Source organism: Oryctolagus cuniculus, chromosome 1 (assembly GCF_964237555.1).
Source record: "Oryctolagus cuniculus chromosome 1, mOryCun1.1, whole genome shotgun sequence".
NCBI classification, from domain to species: Eukaryota; Metazoa; Chordata; class Mammalia; order Lagomorpha; family Leporidae; genus Oryctolagus; species Oryctolagus cuniculus.
In genome coordinates, this window is record NC_091432.1 from 62,817,827 (window position 1) to 62,839,867 (window position 22,041).

A 22,041-nucleotide genomic window follows, 5' to 3' on the forward strand; every position below is an offset into this window, starting at 1 on the left:
TTTAGGATCAAATATGTAGGTAAAGGAGTTGGAAATGTAGAAAGTATTTTGGGAATGAAAATGACAAGGCCAGCCAAGCTGGAAGGCCCATATGGGGGCCAGTCACCAAAGGCTTCTTTGCAAGGCTGAGTTAGGGGACATGCCACTGCACACTTGACATGCACACACAAAGGCTAGTCCAAAACTGGAGACCCTTTAAAGGGCTGGCTATTCCCAGGAAGACCATGAACCAATTCTGAATGCCAGTGCTCCTGCCTCTGCAAAGGGTAGACATGAGGGTCCCCTTCCAATCCTGAACCCACAGCAGAGGCAGGGGAGAGGTTAAGTGAAATGTTTACACATCTGAGTCAAGAAGTCAAAGGGGAAGAGTCATGAGCAGGAGAGGAGAGCACCACAGGACTTGGAAAGAAGGAGGCTGAGAGTCAGAAGTTAGGGAGGGCAGCCAAGCCCCTGAAACAAGCAAAAGCAGGAGATTGTCTCATAGCTACTGCAGGTTGCATTCTCAGTCTAAGTCATCTGACTCCACAGTTATGCCATGAGCTGGAACCTTCCTGGGCTTGGGAGACAGCGGAGAACAATTCCAGCTCCGGCTTCCATGATACAAATACTGTCTCAGTCAGGTACTCTACTGTTTAAGAATGCTTGGTCTCAAATTTGGCTTATGTCTGATCCTGTCCATGCTTCTATATAAATGTGCTCTTTTTCCCTTAAGCCCAAGATGATCCTCTCCATATCCTGCCTTCTCCACATACATATAAGCCACTGAGTAAGGTGTCAAGGGAGTTCAGGGGAGCAACCACACTGAGAACAGGGAGCTCTTTTAGCTGAGGTGGTAAGGAACCTAGAAGCCTACCTATCTAACATCAAGGAAGCAAGGTCAGGAGATTGGGCCCTCCCAAGTTTCACTTCTCCTGAGTCACAGTCCCACTTGGTCTTGATTTTCATCCTTCTATACTTCTCTAATCAACTAAAAGCTGACATTGCCAACACAAGGTGAGAACTGAGGAGAAGCCTGGGGAGATACCAGAGGGAAAATGCCCACCGAGGCAGGCTCACTTTCCCTCCCTAAACATTTGAGACCATTGAGGCCAGGAGAGTGCCTCCCCAAAGGCTAGGCTGCCTTGGACTCCCATCCCAATCTACTAACCTTACTAGAGAGCCTGTTTGCCTTTAGAGATGATCCTCTGATGCATGGTACAAAAGAAAATTAAGTAGTGAATGGACCAGGTGGATGCAGATACCTCCCACCCTTCCTCCCCATTGCCCTCAACTTATTGTTCAGAGCATGAGATTCACAGCATTCCCTAATTTCCACAGCCCAATTCAGCCCTCTCCATCTGTACTGGGGAAAGCAGTTTCCCATTCTAGGTTTTTGGATGAAAATGAGGATGATAATGAAGGTGAACAGCTCTGCTGAGTAACAATCCTAATAAAGGCAGTCCCTTTGTGGAACACAAAGGAACAGCCCTCAAGGATAACTATCCAGAGGTTCAAGGGGCAGAGATACAGATATGGGTACTCACAGTGAAACAGAACCAAAAGAAAACAACAGAGTAAGCAGGCTGCAGCCCAAAGGCCGGGAGTGGGCAGGGGTCACAACTTCAGAGATGATAGGCCTTTCCTGAGAGGAAGGACTTTCTGAGGAGCCCTTAAGCTTGTTCTAGGCAAGGTCAAGGCTACTATCTGACCCTGGCCTATCCTAAGGTATCTACAGAGAAAATTTCTACAGCTGCTAAACTAGGCAGGCAGCCCTTTAATAGCTTTTCCCCAATTCTTTTCTAGTTTACTTATTGAGACTGTGTAAAAGGACAAAAATATCCAACACAGTGTATTAGACTGAAAAGCCAAGTTCCAGTCTGCATTCTACTAATTAGCTGAGGGCCCTTGGGTAAAATTATTTAACCCTTCATAACCTTAACTTTCTACTCAGGGGGCCACCATTGTGGAGTATTGGGTTAAACAGCTACCTGCAGCACCAGCATCTCATATGGGTGCCAGTTCGAGTCCCCGCTGCTCCACTTCAGATCCAGCTCCCTGCTAATGCTCCTGGGAAAGCAGCAAAGTATGGCCCAAGTCCTTGGGCCCCCTGCACCCACATGGGAGACCAGGAAGAAGCTCCTGGCTCCTGGCTTTGGACCTGCCCACCTCCAGCTGTTGCAGCCATTTGGGGAGTGAACCAGTGAATGGAATGGAAGACTTCTCTTTTTTTCTCTCTCTCTGTAACTGCCTTTCAAATAAATAAAATAAATCCTTAAAAAAAACTTTATACTCTGAAAGTGAATATTTTAATATCTATTCTACCTATAAACTTTCTTGTCTAAAACCCCCAAACTACGCCCTGTTATCTAATTCAATAAAGGATACATTTATTCAGTTACTCAAGCTGGAAACCTACCTGTCATATAAGATCCTTCTCTTTCCTTCTGCCCACAGTAAGTTACCAAATTAATCATCTCCTTTCTCTCCCAAGACCACAGTACCTCCCCTACTGCTCTACTGCATGACTTTTAATTTCCTGTAGCCTTTCCCTTCCTTTCTGCATACAGGCCCCTATTATGTTGTCTCTAAAATGCAAATGTGGCCGATTCAGTTTCTTTTAAAAACTCATTTGCAGTTCTCTCATAAAGGCCATAGCCCTTAGCCTTTCAGAGCCCTTCATTGTTTTCACTTCATCTGCATATCAGAACTTCCCACCCGCATATATCCAATGTTCTAACCACAAGTATTTCAAATTATCTCGCAACCTCATGCCTCTGTACATAATATTTCCTCTGCCTAGAATACTCTTTCACCTTGCCTTGCATGTGGTATGTTATCATTGCGAAGCATTCCACCCAGTCACACAATGTTAGTCACTCCTTCTTTAACACCCCCATAGCACTTATCAGATCGTTCCATTACTATATACCTCTCCCAGACCAGACTGTAGTCCTTGATGGCTGGGCTCATAGCTTATCATCTATGAATCTCCATGCCCAGCAGAGCTTAACACAGAGTAGATATCAATAAATGGGTCTTGAAGGAGTAAAGCAAGTGGGGGCCCTACTCAGATAACTAGCGTCAAAGTGCACAGTTTAGGCAAAAGTGCTATAGGATCATGAGTGAAGAAGGGTGCTATTCGTTTTTAGAGTCAGCAAAACCCAAACAGAGAAGGCGGGAAACATGTGAGGATTAGGCTGACCTTAAAAAGGGGTCCCAGAGTTGGAAAGGACAGGACAAGGAGAAAATTACGCACTGCACAACCTTCCCCTCACCCCCAGAGTTGACCAAGCAGCAGCCGGCAGGCAGGGGCCAAGGTAAAAGCAGCAGAAAGGGAAGGAAGAAAGAGAAGAGAGACAGCTGATACCCCAAGCTCTCTGAATGCCCAGGCATCACAGCGGTGCTGTCAGAAGGGGTTGGGTCGGGGTAGGGCTCCATCTGGAGGTAATAGGAAGTGCTGTGGTGGTAATAAACAGGGTGGACATGGACGGTGGTGATGGTGGTGGTGTTGGTGTTGGTGGTGGTGGTGGTGGTGGTGATGGTGGAAGAGGAGCAGGAAGAGGCAGAGGCAGATGGAGGACTGGTCCCGTGGCCTTCAGAACTGAAAGACTGTCCAGATGAGAGGCTGCGCATTCGCCGCAGAGATACCCGGCTTGTCAAGAAGTGGCCAGCCTCGCCCTCTACCAACCTCTGAGATCCCAGGCCATGCTGTGACTCCGTCAGGCGCTGCCGGACACTGCTCTGCAGGCTGGGGGCTGCAAGGAGAGTAAAGAAAAGTGTCAGAAAGAACCAACCCACTTTGGGCCAGCAGGCAGGCAGGAACGCACGGAACAATGCCTGCTGGAGACTACTCTGGGCCTTTCTGTCATGCCCAGTCTGAAGAACGGGGCATCTCCTCCCAGAACCTCCCACCAGGGGTCCTGAAAGGAAGGGAAATTAAAGAGGAGGTGCCTGGCTCAGTTTTAGTGGCACTCCAATGGAAGGAGATATACGGGCACGGTCACTATAAAGGGAGGTGGCAAGGCAGTTAGTAGGAAGACACAGGCAGGGTGGGATAGGGGCTTGGAGCAAGGTCCGGGAGAGCACTAAGAACCAGCCTTTTCAGAAAGCTCACCTCAGGAAATTAATTTATAACCTAGTCAAGGACTTTCAAGTCTGTTCATGACATCATTACTAATAAGTCTATGAAAGTAACTATAAAGGTGAAACAATGGGAAAATTAAAATACATCCTGTCCCTGAGGGGCTACACCTATAGATATATTATTTTTTAAAAAGATTTATTTATTTATTTTAAAGTCAGAGTTACACAGATAGAGAAGGAGTGGCAGAGAGAGAGAGGTCTTCCATCCAATGGTTTACTCCCCAGTTGGCCACAACAGCTGGAGCTGTGCCGATCTGAAACCAAGAGCCAGGAGATTCTTCCAGGTTTCCCATGTGGATGCAGGGGCCCAAGGACTTGGGCCATCTTCTACTGCTTTCCCAGGCCATAGCAGAGAGCTGGATTGGAAGTGGAGTAGCCGGGACTCGAACCAGCACCCATATGGGATGCCAGCACCACAGGTGGTGGCTTTACCCGCTACCCCATGGTGCCAGCTCCCCTATAGATATATTAAAAGTGATGGTCAGACAGAGATTTTAAGACCATGGAAAAATGCTTATTAATATTCTCAGGGGGGAAATAAGCATATAAAATTATTTGTCTTAGCCTTAAGCTTTGAAACAAAAATACTGGAGTTTGAAATAAGGTCTTTCGGGACTGGCACTGTGACGTAGTGGGTAAAGCCACCGCCTGCAGTGCCGGCATCCCATATGGGTGGCCGGTTTGAGGCCTGGCTGGTCCACTTCCAATCCAGCTCTCTGCTATGGCCTGGAAAAGCAGTAGAAGATGGACCTGGAAGAAGCTCCTGGCTTTGGATCAGCTCAGCTCCAGCCATTGTGGCCAATTGGGGAATGAACCAGTGGATGGAAGACCTCTCTCTCTGCCTCTCCTTGTCTCTTTGTGTAGCTCTTTCAAATAAATAAATAAATAAATCTTTAAAAAAAAAAAAAAGAAAGAAAGAAAGAAGGTTTTTCCTCTTCTAACTGTGACCTTTAGAAACTTACTCTCTGTTTTAATTCTTAACTTATAAAATCTGGCAGTTTGTTCTAAGACTTTGAAATAATGTTTGTAAAGTACCTAAAACAGGTCACGGCACTCACAGATGACAGTGGTTATCATTATCTTAACCGCAAAAAAAATTTTCATAGACAAAAGACTGAAGGAATGGGTGCTCAAATATGGCAGGACTATGGATGGCTTTTTAGGCTAGTATGTATCAAATTTCCTTGAATAAACATGTAAAACACTGCAATCTAGCTTTTGGTGATGGTCACCATGCCCAGAGAAGGGGCACTAGGGAACTTAAGAATATGCCAGAGGGCCGGTGCCCCGGCTCACTTGGCTAATCCTCTACCTGTGGTGCCAGCACCCCGGGTTCTAGTCCGGTCGGGGCGCCGGATTCTGTCCCAGTTGCTCCACTTCCAGTCCAGCTCTCTGCTGTGGCCCTGGAAGGCACTGGAGGATGGCCCAGGTCCTTGGGCCCTGCACCCGCATGGGAGACCAGGAGGAAGCAACTGGCTCCTGGCTTCGGATCAGCACAGCGCACCAGCCACAGTGCACCAGCCATGGAGGCCATTTTGGGGGTGAACCAATGGAAAAAGGAAGATCTTTCTCTCGCTTTCTCTCTCACTCTCTAACTCTGCCTATCAAAAGAAAAAAAAGAAAGAAAGAATATGCCAGACGGTTGGCGCTGTGGCGTAGCAGGTAAAGCTGCCACCCGGCTGCTCCACTTTTAATCCAGCTCTCTGCTATGGTCTGGGAAAGCAGTGGATGATGGCCCAAGTCCTTGGGCCCCTGCACCCACGTAGGAGACTTGGAAGGAGTTCCTGGCTCCTGACTTCGGAATGGTGAAGCTCTTGCCATTGTGGCCATTTAGGGAGTGAACCATCGAATGGAAGACTTCTCTCTCTCTGCTTCTGCCTCTCTGTAGCTCTGTCTTTCAAATAAATAAATAAATCTTTAAAAAAAAAAAAAAAAAAAAAAAAAAGAATGTGCCAGAGTATCCCCTTTGGGCTCACTGACAGCTCCTACTGAAAAGTGAAGGCAGACATTTACTCTCCTACCCTGATGAGTCACTCTGCTTTCTCCCTAAAGATGAGAGAAAGGGTAAGGTTACAAAGTTGGCAGAAACCTTGGAAGGGCCACCAGGGAGAGAGCACAGTCCAGTAGTGATGGAGAGTTGGGGAGGCAGGGCTCCTATGGCTAGTGGCTTTAAATGTATGAAAGGGAAACTTGAGAAAGAGGAAACCTAGAATTAGAAGGGGAAGGAGAAAGAGGGGTGAGACAAGGAGGAAAGGAAGAAGCATGAAAAGGAGAAAGAAGGACGGTCTTTCCTTCCTTCTTTCTATCCCAGGGGGAAGAAGAGTCACCAGGACATCTGTGCAGCCAGGATGCAGGGAGAACCCAGGCTTTCCATCACCATGAATGTTTTCTCTCCAGCCCTCAGCTGAACAGGCTGATTCTTCTCACCCCCGAACCCCTTCCTGCAGTTAGTGGGGACAGTGCCGAGGGGATAGAGGATGCAGGCAGGGATGTGAGGCAGGCAGGAGAAGGTGCCCATGGGGTAGGAGTGTTGGTTTAGTCCCAAAAGTTAGAAAAACAAAAGCCCCAGAGGGGCTCCTCAAACCCGGGTATTTCCAGAGGGACTGATCATCCGAGCCGGCGGATGTAGAGCAGAGAGAGCGGTCACTGAACCTACGCCCCATCAGCCAGGCAGCATCTAGGGTCAACAGCCAGGCCAAAAGGAGAAGAGAATCTGATTTACAGGGGGCTTCAGCTCCCCATCAATGGGATAAGGCAAAGGCTGGGGTGAGGGGTGGGTAGTTCAGAGCTAACGAAGGTCCCTCCCAACCTGGAGACAAAAGAGCCATTACATCGACAGGTCAGGATCAAGCGCTGCTTGGCAATCATCTAAACCTTGGTGGGCCTTTGACTAAAGTCCTGACAAAAATGTCAGAGCAGGGAAACAAAGAAGCTTGGCCAGGAGCAAAGTTTCATTGAAGAAATTCACAAATAATGGAGTGGGAACCCAGACTAATTTTCTGAAAGTGAGCCCCTAACTCAGCCTCAGCTATCTGCTTCCTCTCTGCACAGGGCCATGATGGGGGGTGGGGGTGAGTGCGGGCAGGGGAAGGGCCAGGACAACAGCTTCACTATAAGGCCTATTCTGTTTACGTAAAATAGCTCTGATTCAAAGAAAAATTCAACTGTGGGCCAGAAAGGGAAAAACTCTTTCATTCACTAAAGAATTGCCAGAGTGTTGTTCCTTTCAGCTCTGCCTTACTCAACTGTCATCATTTGCATGGGGCAGAAGGGAGAGGGAAGACCCCAGGACAGAGGGTGGGGGGTAGGGAAGTCCTGGGGATCATGGGGAAAGCCAGACACGCTTGTGCAGGACAGCCCTCCTGGGCAAGATGCCCTTCCAGCTTAGAAGGTTTAGGGCTATGTCACCTTAAGGGCCTATTGCTTTCTGGGGCCCTACATAAAAAGGCAGAGACAGAGATCATTCAAGTCATCTACTTTAGCAATTAAAAACAAGGAACATAAAATGAAAATAAACAAATGCAATAAATAGTCAAAATGAATGCCATTTTTTACATTGTGAATCACTAAAAGAGACTGTTTTTAAAGGGAGGAGGGATAGTGAAAAAAGGAAAACAAAGGATGAAGGGAGATGCACTTACACAATAAACCCAGAAGGGCAGACAGAGCCTAGAGCAAGGAAAAACCATCAAAAGCACAACTATAATCTAGAAATATCCTGGCACAAGCTGCACCTGATTAGCCTAGGTCATGTGCTGAACTGTCTTCCTAGGTATCTGCTGCCCCATATGCAGCTTAAGCACAGCAGGGGCCATGGACTTCTCAGTTCATTCACCAAACACTACTTCCCTCAAACCCACCAAAGAGGTCACCTACACTGCATGGACAATGGTGACACAATCTCCTCATCCATGTCATCCACGTCGTCCGTCATGATGAAATGGGCAGGGTTGGGGCGTGTGCTGCCCATCCAGCTGGGGTCTATGTTGAGGGCAGCCACCAGGGAGTGGATGCCAGGGTTATTGACAATCTGGAAGCCACAGAGGATCTCAATCTGTTGCCAGCGGTGCAGCCTCTCCCGCAGTGCTGCTGTCACCTCGCTCAGTGCTTGCCTGAAGACAGATGAAAGAGAACCCAATGCACATACCGGGTGTGAGCACCAACAAAAATAAGGCCTCTTCCCAGAGGCACGAGGAGGGGATATGTGTGGATAAAAATAATGTAAACCCAAAGACTTAACTGCAAGGAGGGGATGGACCAGGGCCAGGGCAGGAGATTACAACTGTCCCTCCTCTAGTGAGGAAATGGAATGGGAGCTGGAGGCAAACGCGAGGGGATGGACGTTGCCAGAGTGGATAACTGGTGCCACTTACTTAGCTGTTAGGATTTTGTGATCTACATCATCCAGGGAAGAGCTGTGGGCCACATGAAAGGTGCCAAAGAGTGTGTTTCTCTTCTTTTTTATCTTCTCAGCCTGCAAAAATGAGGCCCCAGCTTAAGAGAGCAGGAATTAGAGGGTGGGAAAATGAAAAGTGCCTTCCTGTGGCTGGGTTGTCTCCTCCTAGCAAAGCTTGGGCTGCACACAGAAAAGGAAGAAAAGAAGGAAAGACAAAAGAAAGTCAAGGAGAAGGGGAGGGGAACAGAATAGAGGGAACGAGAGAAAAGGGCATTCCCCGATGTCCCCCAGCCCAAGGGGAGCCTCTGCCCATGGCAGCCTGGAGGGACAGAGCTTTTCCATGACTGCCTCCATTTGCTTCGTCAGAAACTTGAAGACATTATCGGAAGCCATACGTTAGAAAAAGGAATGGAACCCACCACAGGGATTCTCTTTGCCCAACAGAGGGGATGAGGAGAGACAGAGAAGTAGAAGGGCAGGGGGAGGCAGGGGGTAATGAGGATGGAAGGAGGGCAGAAGGAAGGCCACAGGAGGGCTGGTCTCACCCCCTCCTTGGCCACCAGTAGCTGCTTCTCAGCATTTTGCTTCTTGATGTTGTAGTATTGCACCTCCACCTCATGTGTCAGCTGCAGCCACTTCTGAAGGGCCTCTGGAGCGTACCACGAGCTATGTGATTCCAGCTCTTTCTCTGCTTTCCTCAAGGCCTCCCGAACCTGTGCACAAAGACAGTGTGAGTCCATTTACTGCTACAAAGACCCTCTCTAACATCTCTGTGTGATGCTTCAGTACTGGGGGTTATTATCTGCTTTACAGGCTCCCTACTTTTATATACATGGAAGCAAGCTCAAAGGAGGAATATAACCTACTCAAGGTCATACAGTCAATAGTGTCAACCAGAATTCAAATTGAGGCTTTTTTGCTCTCAATCTAGAGCACTCTTCCATCACATCTGCTGATTCTCCTGGTCATGTGCAACCAGACTTAGCAACCCTCCCTCATTTCTTCAGGAACAGGTCAGCACCACTTTACTGAGTCAGGGTCTCTGCCTGGACCTAAAGAAATCACAATGTGGCAAAAAAGTATTCAGTTGAGAATCTTGAAATCTGGTTCTGTCACTCAACCTGCTGTGTGACCCTGTGCTTCCTAGAGCTTATCTTGACTCACTGTGAAGACTTTCTCTCATACTAATCCAAACCATTGGGGACCGGCACTGTGCACAGAGGGTTAAGCTTCTGCCCGCAACATATGGCATCCAACAGGGGTACCAGTTCAAGTCCTGGCTGCTCCACTTCTGATCCAACTCCTTGCCAACGTGCCTGGGAAAGAAGTGGAAGATGGTTCAAATACTTGGGCCCCTGTACCTATGTTGGAAACCTGGATGGAGTTCCAGGCTCCTCGGCCTGGCCTAGCCCTAGCCATTGCAGTCATTTGGGGAGTGAACCAGCAGATGGAAGATTCTCTCTCTCTCTCTAACTCTGCCTTTAAAAGAAATAAATATTTTTTTAAAAGAATCCAAACCATCAGTAAAGGGATCTCAGAAGAGAAAGAGCTCCCTGTTATGGGAAGTATATAAAGGGCTTATGTCACAGACACCTCAAAAATAATTCCTAATCCCGGATGGTCATTGGCTTGATTATTCTCCAAAGTTTTCTCTAGCCAACAGACTGTGTCTGTGATTCTCTGAGCAAGTAGAACAGGCAGGCTTTGAAAAACATCCTCCACAAGAGGTGGGAAGAAAATGGACATGCCCACACCCAGCAACAGCATTGCCAAAGGCCAATGACATGAAAGATTGCTGTATAAGCAGAAATCTCACTGACTCCGAGAGAAATACACAATGAGGCAGACAGTAACAGAGCATTCAAGCATGAAAGACCTAAATATATACAAATGTTGTACATACACTTATTTCCTTGTCATCTCATGCAGGCTACCAGTGTAAGTGGTCCCCAGTTCCTCACTGCAGGGAACAGGGATTGAGAGCAGTCAGATTATTCCTGACTTCAGTCATTGAGGCAAGTATCCCATGGCAAGCCTGAGGTCTTCTCCATAGCCTAAGATAGACCAGGAGGGCCTTAGCTAAGGGCAGAAACACCTTTATTCCTTTGAAAGCCAGTAAGAGCACCAATGCTCACTTGGTTTATGTCTCTTTGAAAAAGGAATTATAAAATGGCTCACTACTAGTTTTGCAGATTTCAAATGAAGAGCAAATACCTGAGAAACTTATACAGCAAGCCTAAAAATTTATGATCAAGTTCTACATCAAAAGTTAAAGGAATGAGATAGAGTAAGAAGGGCAGAATGGATGCAAAAGAGTAAATGAAGGGAAATGTGGTAATCAGGGAGGCACACAAAGGGTCTTTCTTACCAGGCTCAAAAACTATTGAATGAGAGCCTGGCCCTGTGGTGCAGCAAGTTAAAGCCCTGGCCTGGAGTGCCCGCATCCCATATGGGCGCCAGTTCTAGTCCCAGCTGCTCCTTTTCCAATCCAGCTCTCTGCTATGGCCTGGGATAGCAGTAGAAGATGGCCCAAGTCTTTGGGCCCCTGTGCCCACATGGGAGACTCAGAGGAGGCTCCTGGCTCCTGGCTTCGGATCAGCGCAGTTCTGACCATTGCGGCCATCTGGGGAGTGAACCAGCGGATGGAAGACCTCTCTCTCTCTGTTTCTACCTCTCTCTGTAACTCTTTCAAATAAACAAAAATAAATCTTTAAAAAAAAAACTATTGAATGAGAGAAATTATTACAAAATAGGGAGTGGGTTAAATGGGAAGCAAAGGGACAGAGACAAACACATCTTAACACATTTAAGTAACAAATGCCTGATAAACAGGCCCAACAGAAGGACAAGTCAGAGTTCACTGGTCCTATTCTTTTATTCTATAGCCACTATGGTCCTTAACCTTGTCTTATACTAGAATCACATGGGAATCTTAAAAATACTGATATCTGGACCCTCATCCACAGATTCTGATATCACTGATCTTGGGTATTGGTGTGATTATGAAAAGGTCTCTAAAAGCTCTCCCAGTCACTCTCACCTGCAGCCAAAGTAAATAACCACTGAGTGTTACATTTTAAAATCCCAGTAGACAGCAGGTCTTAGCAGAACAATTCTTTTTTTTTTTTTTACAAGCAGAGTTAGTGAGACAGACAGACAGACAGACAGAGAGAAAGGTCTTCCTTCCATTGGTTCACTCCCCAAATGGCCACCACGGCCAGCACACTGCGCCGATCTGCAGCCAGGAGTCAGGTGCCTCCTAGTCTCCTATGCGGGTGCAGGGCCCAAGCACTTGGGTCATCCTCCACTGTACCCCCGGGCCATAGCAGAGAGCTGGACTGGAAGAAGAGCAACTGGGACAGAATCTGGAGCCCCAACTGGGACTAGAACCCGGGTTCTGGCGCCACAGGCAGAGGATTAGCCTAATGAGCCACGGCACTGGCCAAGCAGAACAATTCTGATCCAATACAACTTCTGGAAAAAGCTGAATAAACTGTGGTAATTGTGTTTTCAAAGACATCAGGGAGCTGTGGAAGCAATTAGGACGAGGTCTGCAGTTTTCTAAATGTGATCTCGGGACTCCCAGATGTCTTCAAGACCTTTCAGGGCAACTGGGAAGTCAAAAGTACCTTCATAACAATATGAAGACAATATTGGGGCCGTTGCTGAAGTAGGTTAATTCTCTGCCTGCGGTGCTGGGATCCCATATGGGCACCAGTTCTAGTCCCAACTGCTCCTCTTCCAGTCCAGCTCTCTGTTATAGCCTGGGAAAGCAGTGGAACATGGCCCAGATGCTTGGGCACCTGCTCCTGCATGGGAGACCTGGAAGAAGCCCCTGGCTCCTGGTTCCTGGCTTCAGATCGGCACAGCTCCAGCCATTGCGGCCATTTGGCGAGTGAACCAGTGGATGGAAGACCTTTCTCTCTGTCTCTCCCTCTAACTCCCTCTAACTGTCTATAACTCTATCTCTCAAATAAATAAATATTTTTTAAAAGATATTATTTACCTTTCTCTCACACATGAACTGCACAGTTCTCAGTAGACTGACTATAGACACTAATGTAAGCATCTGGAAGTTTATTACCCAGGAAATTTTAAAACTTTGTAAAATTTAAAAAGTCATTCATGTCATTTAATTGCTTTTATTTTGGAAAATTTAGTCATTTTTCATTTTTTATTAATGTGTAAGGCATTTTATAAAGTTCTTATAAATGAATTAATAAATATTTAAATTTTTGTTTTAATTTTAATAGGGTAAGTATCAACAATATTATTCCCATAAAAATGTTATTTGAGGTGCCTGCATTGTGGTGCAGCGGGTTAATAAGCAGCACCTACAACTCTGGTATCCCATATTGGGCTGCCATTTCGAGTTCTGGCTGTTCCACCTCTGATTCAGCTTCCTGTTGATGTGCCCAGGAAGGTAACCTTTGAGGTCCTAAACAACTTTTTAAAAATGTAATTATTTGAAAGGCAGACTGAAGAGTAGAGGGAGAGATCCTCTGTCTGCTGGTTCACTCCCCAAACGGCCACAATGACCAAGGTTTGATCAGGGTGAAGCCTGGAGCTCTGAACCCCATCTGTGTATCACATGAGAGAATCGGGAGCCCAAGCACTTTCCCAAGCACACTAGCAGGGAGCCAGGTCTGAAGTGGAGCAGCCGGGACTGGAAACAGTGCTCTGATATGGAATGCCAGCATCTTAGGCCACAGCTTAACCACCTGCACCAAAACGCCAGCTCCCCTAAATAATTTTTTGAGATTATTATTATTATTATTATTTATTTGAGAAGTAGAGTTACAGACAGAGAGGGGGAGAGACAGAGTGAACCATCTGCTGGTTCACTCCCTGGATGGCTGCAACGGTCGGAGCTGAGCCGATCCAAAGCTAGGAGCTTCTTCCGGGTCTCCCATGTGGGTGTGAGGGCCCAAGCACTTGGTCCACCTTCAGCTGCTTTCCCAGGCCATAGCAGAGAGGTGGATCAGAAGAGCAGCTGGGACTCACACCAGGAACTCTAATCTGGGATGCAGGCACCCTGAGCATTGGCAGCTTAATCTGCTATGCCACAACACTCACCCCCTAAATAATTTTTAAAAGGGTCCTAACCAAGACAAAACAGTTTGAGAACAACTGGAGTAAGTGAACTAAAAATCTAGAGAGGTAAAAGCCTTTCTAAGGTGAGTTAATTGTTGGTAGCCTCTTTCTTCCATGTAGGCATTGGATTATTCTAGCTATGGGGCTATGAACTGCCCCATGCACAGGGGCTCCAGTGTAGCACAGAGCCAACACCCTAGTGCATATCACAGCTGACTCTCTCCTGGTCTTTCAGGGCTGAGGAGAAAGAAACCCACCAAGGCTCAATAAAAAGTAAGGTAGGGACATGGCTGTGAAAGTGGGACAAATGAGAGTTAGACCAAGTCTTAGTACAACTACAACCCAGTCCTACTGCAGCTCAGTCATCACTGGCATGAGATAATTAGCTCCTCACCCTGCACACCTCAGAGAAGAAAGGTTAAGCTCTTTATAAGAATGAAGATAGAATAATTTAGAGCCCTTATTATTTTTTATACTGCCCAACATTTTATTGTGAAGAGGCAGAAAAATATAATCAATAATCAAGAAAAAATAAGCAGTCTCATAAATGATCCAGATATAAGGGCCACCTGACAAGGTCTTTAAAAATCACTATGATTAATATGTTAAAGAAAATATAGGGAAAGATGGACACAACTGATGGAAAGATGGGAATTTTGGACAAGGAACTAGAATCTATAAAAAGTATAATGGTTTTCTAGAGCTGAGAAATACATGATCTGAGGACAGGAACTGTTAAATGGCAGAATATCTAAAATAGAATGCAGGATTCAAGAACTCAGATAGATCAAAAGAAAGTAACCAAAGGCACAGAGGGGGAAAAAATAGTACTGACATAAGAGACACGTGGAATACAGTTTGAATGATCTAACATTGGGGCAGCATTGTGATTAGTGGATAAGGCCGCAGCTTGCAAAGTTGGCATTCCATATCGATACCTGTTTGTGTTCTGGCTGCTCCACTTCTGATCAGCTCTCTGTTAATGGACTAGGAAAAGCAATGGAAGATGGCCCAAGTACTTGGGCCCCTGCCACCCACATGGGAGACCTGGATGAAGCACATGGTTCCTGGCTTTGGCCTGGCCCAGTCCCAATTGTTGCAGCCATCTGGGGAGTAAACCAGCAGATGGAGGATCTCTCTCTGTCTCTGCCTCTCTCTAATTCTGACTTTCAAAATAAATAAATAGATCTAAAAGAAAAAAAAAAAGACCTAACATAAATATTGGACTCTCAGAAGGAGAGAAAAGGATGGATCAGAAGCAATATTTTAAGTTACATAAATTCTAAAAAGGATGTATATTATGTACTTGTTAGGTTAAATATTCTATATGTGTCAATGAGGTCAAATTTATTAGTCATTTATTTATTTGTTTGAGAGGCAGTGAAACAGAGAGACAGAGCCCCAATCCACTAGTTCACACTCCAAGTGCCTACAAAGTCTGGGACTGGGCCATCATTGCTACCTCCCAGAGTCTGAACCAGCAGGAATATGGAGCTGGGAACTGAACCCAGACACTCCCACCTGGGACACAGGCCTCTTAACAGCTGTCTTGACCACTAGGCCAAATACCTGCCACAATCATGTTTGTTTGTTTGTTTGTTTGTTTGTTTTGACAGGCAGAGTTAGACAGTGAGAGAGAGAGAGAGAGAGAGAGAGAGAGAGAGAGAGAGAGAAAGGTCTTCCTTTCCATTGGTTCACTCCACAGATGGCCGCTACGGCCAGCGTGCTGCGCCGATCCGAAGCCAGGAGCCACGTGCTTCCTCCTGGTCTCCCATGCAGGTGCAGGGCCTAAGCATTTGGGCCATCCTCCACTGCCTTCCCAGACACAGCAGAGAGCTAGACTGGAAGAGGAGCAACCAGGACAGAATCCGGTGCCCCGACCAGGACTAGAACCCAGGTGCTGGCGCCGCAGGCGGAGGATTAGCCTAGTGAGCTGCAGCGCCGGCCAACAATCATGTTTTTTAAAGGTTAAAATAAAAAAGATGAGAAAAGATATGATATAAATGCTAAGCAAAATAAAGCAGAGGCAGCTATATTAATATCAAAGTAAACTTTAGGTCATATTTTTAAACTCTATTATTAGATGTAGCCAAATTAAGGGTTGTTATATATTACCACTGACTTCACCCATTTATTATTATATTTCTAGTAATTTTTTGGGAAGGCAGAGTTAGAGACAGACAGACAGACAGACAGAGAGATCTTCCATCTGCTGGCTCATTCCCCAAATGTCGTCAATGCCGAGGGCTATGCCAGGCCAAACCCAGGAGCCTGGAGCTTCTTCCCATGTGGGTAGCAGGTACCCAAGTACTTGAGCCATCTTCTTGCTGCTTTCCCAGGCGTGTTAGCAGGGAGCGGGATCAGAAGTGGAATAGCTAGGGGCCAGCGCTGTGGCACAGCAGGTTAATGCCCTGGCCTGAAGCACCAGCATTTCATATGGGTGCCGGTTCCAGACCCAGCTGCTCCACTCCCAATCCAGCTCTCTGCAGTAGAAGATGGCCCAAGTATTTGGACCCCTGCACTGGCGTGGGAGACCCAGAAGAAGCTCCTGGCTCCTGGCTTCGGATTGGTTCAGCTCCAGCTGTTGTCGCCAGTTGGGGAGTGAACCATCGAATGGAAGACCTCTCTCTCTCTCTTTCTCTGCCTCTTCTCTCTCTGTGTAACTCTGACTTTCAAGTAAATAAATAAATAAATAAATAAAAAAGAAGTGGACTAGCTAGGTCTTGAACTGCAGCCCATATGGGATGCCCATGTCACAGGTGGCAGCTTAACTTGCTAAGTCACAATGATGGCCTTTAGCAATACTTCCTGACATAAGGGCTACTTTGTCTGATATTAACATAGCTACCACTGTTTTATTTTGCTTAGCATTTATATCATATCTTTTCTCTCCTATCACTTTTAACCTATTTGTGTCTATACTTACATTTAAATTGTGTCTTATATAAAAATATATAATTGTTTTTTTATCCAGTCTAATAATTTTTGTCTCCTACCTGCATTATTTTGTCTTTTCATATATATCAAAGCTCAATAAATATCAAAACCCTGGAACAATTCAGCATATGTTATCTGACCATACTAAAATTAATTTGAGACAGTAAGAGAAATGTAAGAAGAAGTCTTCAAGTGTTTGAAAATCAAGCAATGCATTTTTAATCATGGGCCAAAAATGAAATCAGAGTAGAAATTAGAAATTTGAACTGAATGATAATAATGTAAATATAAAATATCAAAAACTTATTAGATGCAGCTAAACCATATGCTGAGGTAGAAGTTTATAGCTCCATCTTGAGGGAGGAGATTGCGCTCTTGGTTGGCTGCAATCTGTGGAGGAACACGCCGCAGAGCCGCCATCAGCCTGGGCACCAATGGGAAGGCTTCGGCTGCATGGTCACAACTAATCAGACCCCTTAGAGGTGCTGAAGGCAGCAGAGAACAGGAAAAAAAGAAGCCAGTGGGGGCAGTGTTGGGGACCCCAGGGCCAAGAGTGCAGCTTATGCCACGGCCCAGAAGAACCCCAACGTGGTAGGCAAACAGCTGCGTAGAGTCCCAGAAAGACCCATTGCCTCCCAGCATTGGCATGGCTGACAAGAAAGAGACACAGCCGCCCATGGCACTCAAGAAAGAAGGAATAAGACGTACTGGGAGAAGAGTTGATCACCAACTTAAAGGTGAAGGGAAAATAATTGACAGAAGGCCAGAAAGGCGACCACCTTGTGAAAGATTTGAAAAGCCACTAGAAGAAAAGGGTGCAGGAGGTGAGTTTTCAGTTCATAGGCCTATAACTGACCGACCTATCCGAGGCCGTGGTGGTCTTGGAAGAGGTCGAGGAGGTCGTGGACACCGAATGGGCCAAGGAGATGGATTTGATTATTGTAGCAAATGTGAATTTTATAGGCACAATGGAAGTGACAGATCTGGTCTGAAGCATGAGGACAAACTTGGAAGTAAGCGGACCTCACAACTGGAGGACTGTCAAGGATGAATTAACTGACTCGGATCAATCAAATGTGACTGAGGAAAGACCTGAAGGTGAAGAACATCCTGTTGCAGACACTGAAAATAAGGAAAGTGAAATGGAAGAGACAGAGGGAGAGGGTCCAGAAGAGATGACTTTGGATGAGTGGAAGGCAATTCAGAATAAAGACCGGACAAAAGAATTTAATACCTGAAAAATTTAATACCTGAAAACAAAATGAAGGCGCTGACGGGTAGTAGAAGAAAGGATTTGTTCTTCATAAATCAAAGAGTGAAGAGGTTCATGCTGAAGACTCTGGTATGGTCCATCATTTCTGGAAGCCAGCAAATGACACAACATCTCCTCTGGAGATCAATTTTGGAGACCTAGGCAGCCCAGGATGTGGTGGCAGGGGAGGGTGAGGTGGGCATGGGCGTGGTGGACATCCCAACCATGGCAGCAGGACTGACAAGTCAAGTGCTTCTTCTGCTCCTGGTCTGGATGACCCCAAAGCATTTCCAGCTCTGGCTTAACAGGATGTCACGATAACCCTGGTTCCTTTGCAGACCTTCCTATTCAGAGCTTTTGTATACTTAAGGATCCCAAAGGACTAAGAAATTTAATTTCACACCATTCACACCTTAAGACTGAATTTCCTCTGTTTTGAAAATGAACTTCTCTCGCTGCACGGAAGTAACAAATATGGTAGTCAGTTTTGTATTTAGAAATGTATTGGTAGCAGGGATGTTTCCATAATTTTCAGAGATTATGCATTCTCCATGAATGCTTTAGTATTGCTGCTTGCAAATATGCATTTCCAACCTTGAAATATAGGTGTGAACAGTGTGTGCCAGTTTAAAGCTTTCACTTCATTTGTGTTTTTTAATTAAGGATTTAGATGTTTCCCCCAATTACAAACTGTTTTTAAAGATTGGACATAATATTGGTTTTAATACCAGCTTTGCATTTTTTACACATGGCCAACTGGGACATGTAAACTTTGATTTGTCGAATTTTATGCTGTGTGAAATACTAACTACTGTATATATTTTAACTTACTTTTAATACTCTCATTTTTTGGAGAAAAATCTTTTTTTACTTCTGATGGTAGCTGTTATATATGCTATATCTTTATATATAGAAATACCAGTACTTGAACAAATTCAGAGCACATTGGTTTATTAGGTTCAAATTATACTCCATTCACAATTTAAACTCTATTTACTTCTAAAATGTGTGACTTTCCCATTTCAAGAACCAAACTAGACACTTTATTTGTGATAGTTGTTTAAGATACTTATTACTGCTAGAAACAGCCTGTCAAGTGAAGTAGTTCTGTGGGAGTGGGCTCTTTCCTCCTCTCACCAGGGTGGGTGGAATAATTTTACTTGGCTAATACATAATATTTAAACTGTTTTGTAAAATAAGTATCTGGCCACTTTGTATGATTTCTGTGTGTAAAAGCTGACCAGATCAAAATGGTACATCCATAATCAGCAACCCTTGAACCTTTCCCTGTTCTGAAGAAACCAAAGGGCACTGGCTACTATAGTGAGATAGGGAGTATTTTAATTTTTGGAATTTGGAAAGCAGACAGCTTTTTTGGATAAACCAAAAAATCTTATTGCTTCCAAATTTCCTATGTTGCTATTAATTGGTCTTCAGTTGATAGATGAAGGTTGCACAAAAAAATGATAATTAACTTTCCCTCCATTTGGAAATTAGGTAAGTAATGGATTCCTACAATGGAAGTATCACTTATTAAAATGTAGAAAGAATGATGAATAAGCAGGTTTTCTAGGACTTTTAAATTTTTGGCCACATTTAGGTATTAAATTTTGGCACTCAATTTTCAATAGTTTTCTAATTCTGAATGATAATATTCAATTTTTAAATTGTTGGAGATTTAAACATGTCTGCCATTCAGCTGATTGGTTCTCATATATTCTTCTAAAACAAACTGTATAGTACAAGAGCTGTTCATTCAGGTTTTAGTCTAGATAGTTACCTAGTAGTCTCACATCTTAGGAAGGAAGTAATTATTTTTTAATGATGGATAAATTTGTGTTGGCTTTTTGGATCTTATGATGTTGGGCACATTCTGCACAAGTGCTGATATCTAATATACTTTTATATTTACAAATATACCTGCTACCCAGAGACAAATATTGATCCCTCTTGAGACAGCAACAGATGCACTCTTAAATCACTGTTTAGACTTTGAAGTATCTAAATCATTTCCAAACATATAACATGTTAAGAAACTTTGATTGCAACAACATGACTTTAGAAACGCCTGCTAGTAAAACCTCCTCTGTTAGCCAAAGTTGTCACTAGAGAATACACAGCAATATTTGGTATGTTATCATTTTCAAGACAGCCTAAGCTTGAAAAGTTGGTCCATTAGTTGTATCTGATGGATCTAAGTTTGCTTCCTAGTTCATTTGTCAAGAGCTAAAACTGTGAACCTAACTTTCTTTTATTGGTGGATAAAAATGAAATATTTATTTATTTATTTATTTTGACAGGCAGAGTTAGACATTGAGAGATAGAGAAAGAGAGAAAGGTCTTCCTTCCATTGGTTCACCCCTCAGAAATATTTATTTTTATGCTCACTTAAAAGTAAAAAAATTTATAGCTCCAAATGCACATATTATGAAAATTAAAGGTTTAACATTAAGAACTTAATTGTCTTCCTCAAAAAGCTAGACAAATAAAAGCAAATTAAAGTTTTCTTTTTTAAAAAAAGAACTATACTGACAACTATAAAATATTGCTAAGGGAAATTTTAAAACAGCTAAGTAGGTAACAGGGTAAAATATGCTATTAATCTGTAGATTCAGCAAAAACACAATAAATAACCCAGCAGGTATTTTTTTGTGTGTGTGTTTTTTTTTTTGTTTTTTTTGAAGATAAGGGATATCAGAATGACAAATTAATATTGAAATGCAAAGACCTTACAACAGCCAAGCCCATCTTTCAGAAGAAACTAGCGGGTTAACACCCTGGCCTGAAGAGCCGGTATCCCATATGGGTGCTGGTTCAAGACCTGGCTGCTCTATTTCCAATCTAGCTCTCTGCTGTAGCCTGGGAAAGCAGCAGAAGACAGCCCAAGTCCTTGGACCCCTGCACCCGTGTGGGAGACCCAAAAGAAGCTCCTGGCTCCTGGCTTCGGGTCGGTGCAGCTCCGGCCATTGCTGCCAGTTGGGGAGTGAACCATCGGATGGAAGACCTCTCTGTCTGTCTCTCTCTCTCTGCTTCTCCTCTCTCTCTGTAACTTTCAAATAAAGAAACAACTCTTAAAAAAAAAGAAAGAAACTAGAGAACTTAATGCCATTAGATATCAAGATTTATCTATTACAAGACAATGCAGTGCAATGGTAGAGAACCTTGAATGATAACTTTATCAATATCTACTTGGGAAAACAAGATCCTTGGCTCCTTACCCCATATAATACACAAAAATTAATTTGAAGTAAACCATATCTCTAAATTTGAAAAGTTGAACAAGGAAGGATCTAAAAGAAAATTAAGAAAATATCTTGAGATTAGGGAAAGATTTCTTAAACAAGAAGCTAAAAAGCACCAACCATTCCTTTAAAAATGTATTAGTTGGATTTCATTTAAATTAAGAATTTCTGGGGCCAATGTTGTAACATAGCAGGTAAAGCTGCCATCTGCAATACTGGCATCCCATATGGGTACTACATGTCCTGGCTGTTCCACTTCTGGTCCAGATCCCTGCTCCTGGCCTGGGAAAAGCAGTAAAAGATGGCCCAAGTACTTGGGCCCCTACCACCCATGTGGGAGACCCAGAAGAAGCTCCTGGCATCAGCCTGGCCTAGCACTGGCTGTTGCAGCCATCTAGGGAGTGAACCAGCAGATGGAAAATCTCTCTCTCTGTCTTGCCCTCTCTCTGTGTAACTCTGACTATCAAATACATAAATAAATCTTAAAAAAAAAAAAACACTTCTGTTTATAACAAGATGATATTAAAAAGATATATGTTAAAAGAATATTAAAAAGATATATGTTAAAAGAAAACATTTCCTTTTTTAGAAAAAAAGATTTATTTGAAAAGTAGATTTACAGAAATGCGGGGTAGGGGGAGAGGGAGAGGGAGAGGGAGAGAGAGAGAGAGAGAAAGAGAGAGAGAGAGAGGTCTTCCATCCACTGGTTCACTCCTCAGATAGCTACAATGGCCAGAGCTGGGCCAGGAGCCAGGAGCTTCTTCCAGGTCTCCCACATGGATACAGGTGTCCAAGGACTTGGGTCATCTTCCACTGCTTTTCCAGACCATAGCAGAGAGCTGGATCAGAAGTGGAGCAGCCAGGACTCAAACTGGAGCCCATATGGGATGCTGGCACTACAGACGGCAGCTTTATCTGCTATGCCACAGCACTATTTCTGAAAATGTTTCTTATATATGGATATATATTAACAAGAAGATTCACATACAGAATATATA

At 44.4% G+C, this 22,041-nt stretch overlaps 1 protein-coding gene and 1 pseudogene across 11 annotated transcripts in view; one reads left to right on the forward strand and one right to left on the reverse strand.

Annotated features, from left to right (window-relative positions):
* Nucleotides 1–22,041, reverse strand: part of STIM1 (stromal interaction molecule 1) — a 248,022-nt gene that overhangs the window by 2,974 nt on the left and 223,007 nt on the right. For 4 of the 11 annotated variants that reach the window (XM_070074525.1, XM_070074522.1, XM_070074519.1 and 1 more), the window contains 5 exons: nt 9,064–9,231; nt 8,496–8,596; nt 7,999–8,234; nt 6,707–6,799; nt 3,347–3,734 (listed from right to left, as the gene is read on the reverse strand). In XM_070074525.1, coding sequence (XP_069930626.1) covers nt 3,347–3,734; nt 6,707–6,799; nt 7,999–8,234; nt 8,496–8,596; nt 9,064–9,231 — 986 coding nt within the window. Of the gene's footprint in view, nt 1–1,147; nt 1,185–3,346; nt 3,735–6,706; nt 6,800–7,998; nt 8,235–8,495; nt 8,597–9,063; nt 9,232–22,041 lie in introns of all 11 variants that reach the window. The other 7 variants (XM_070074547.1, XM_051822932.2, XM_051822950.2 and 4 more) reach the window with 5 other exon arrangements.
* LOC103350496 (SERPINE1 mRNA-binding protein 1-like) lies at nt 14,239–21,470 on the forward strand (annotated as a pseudogene).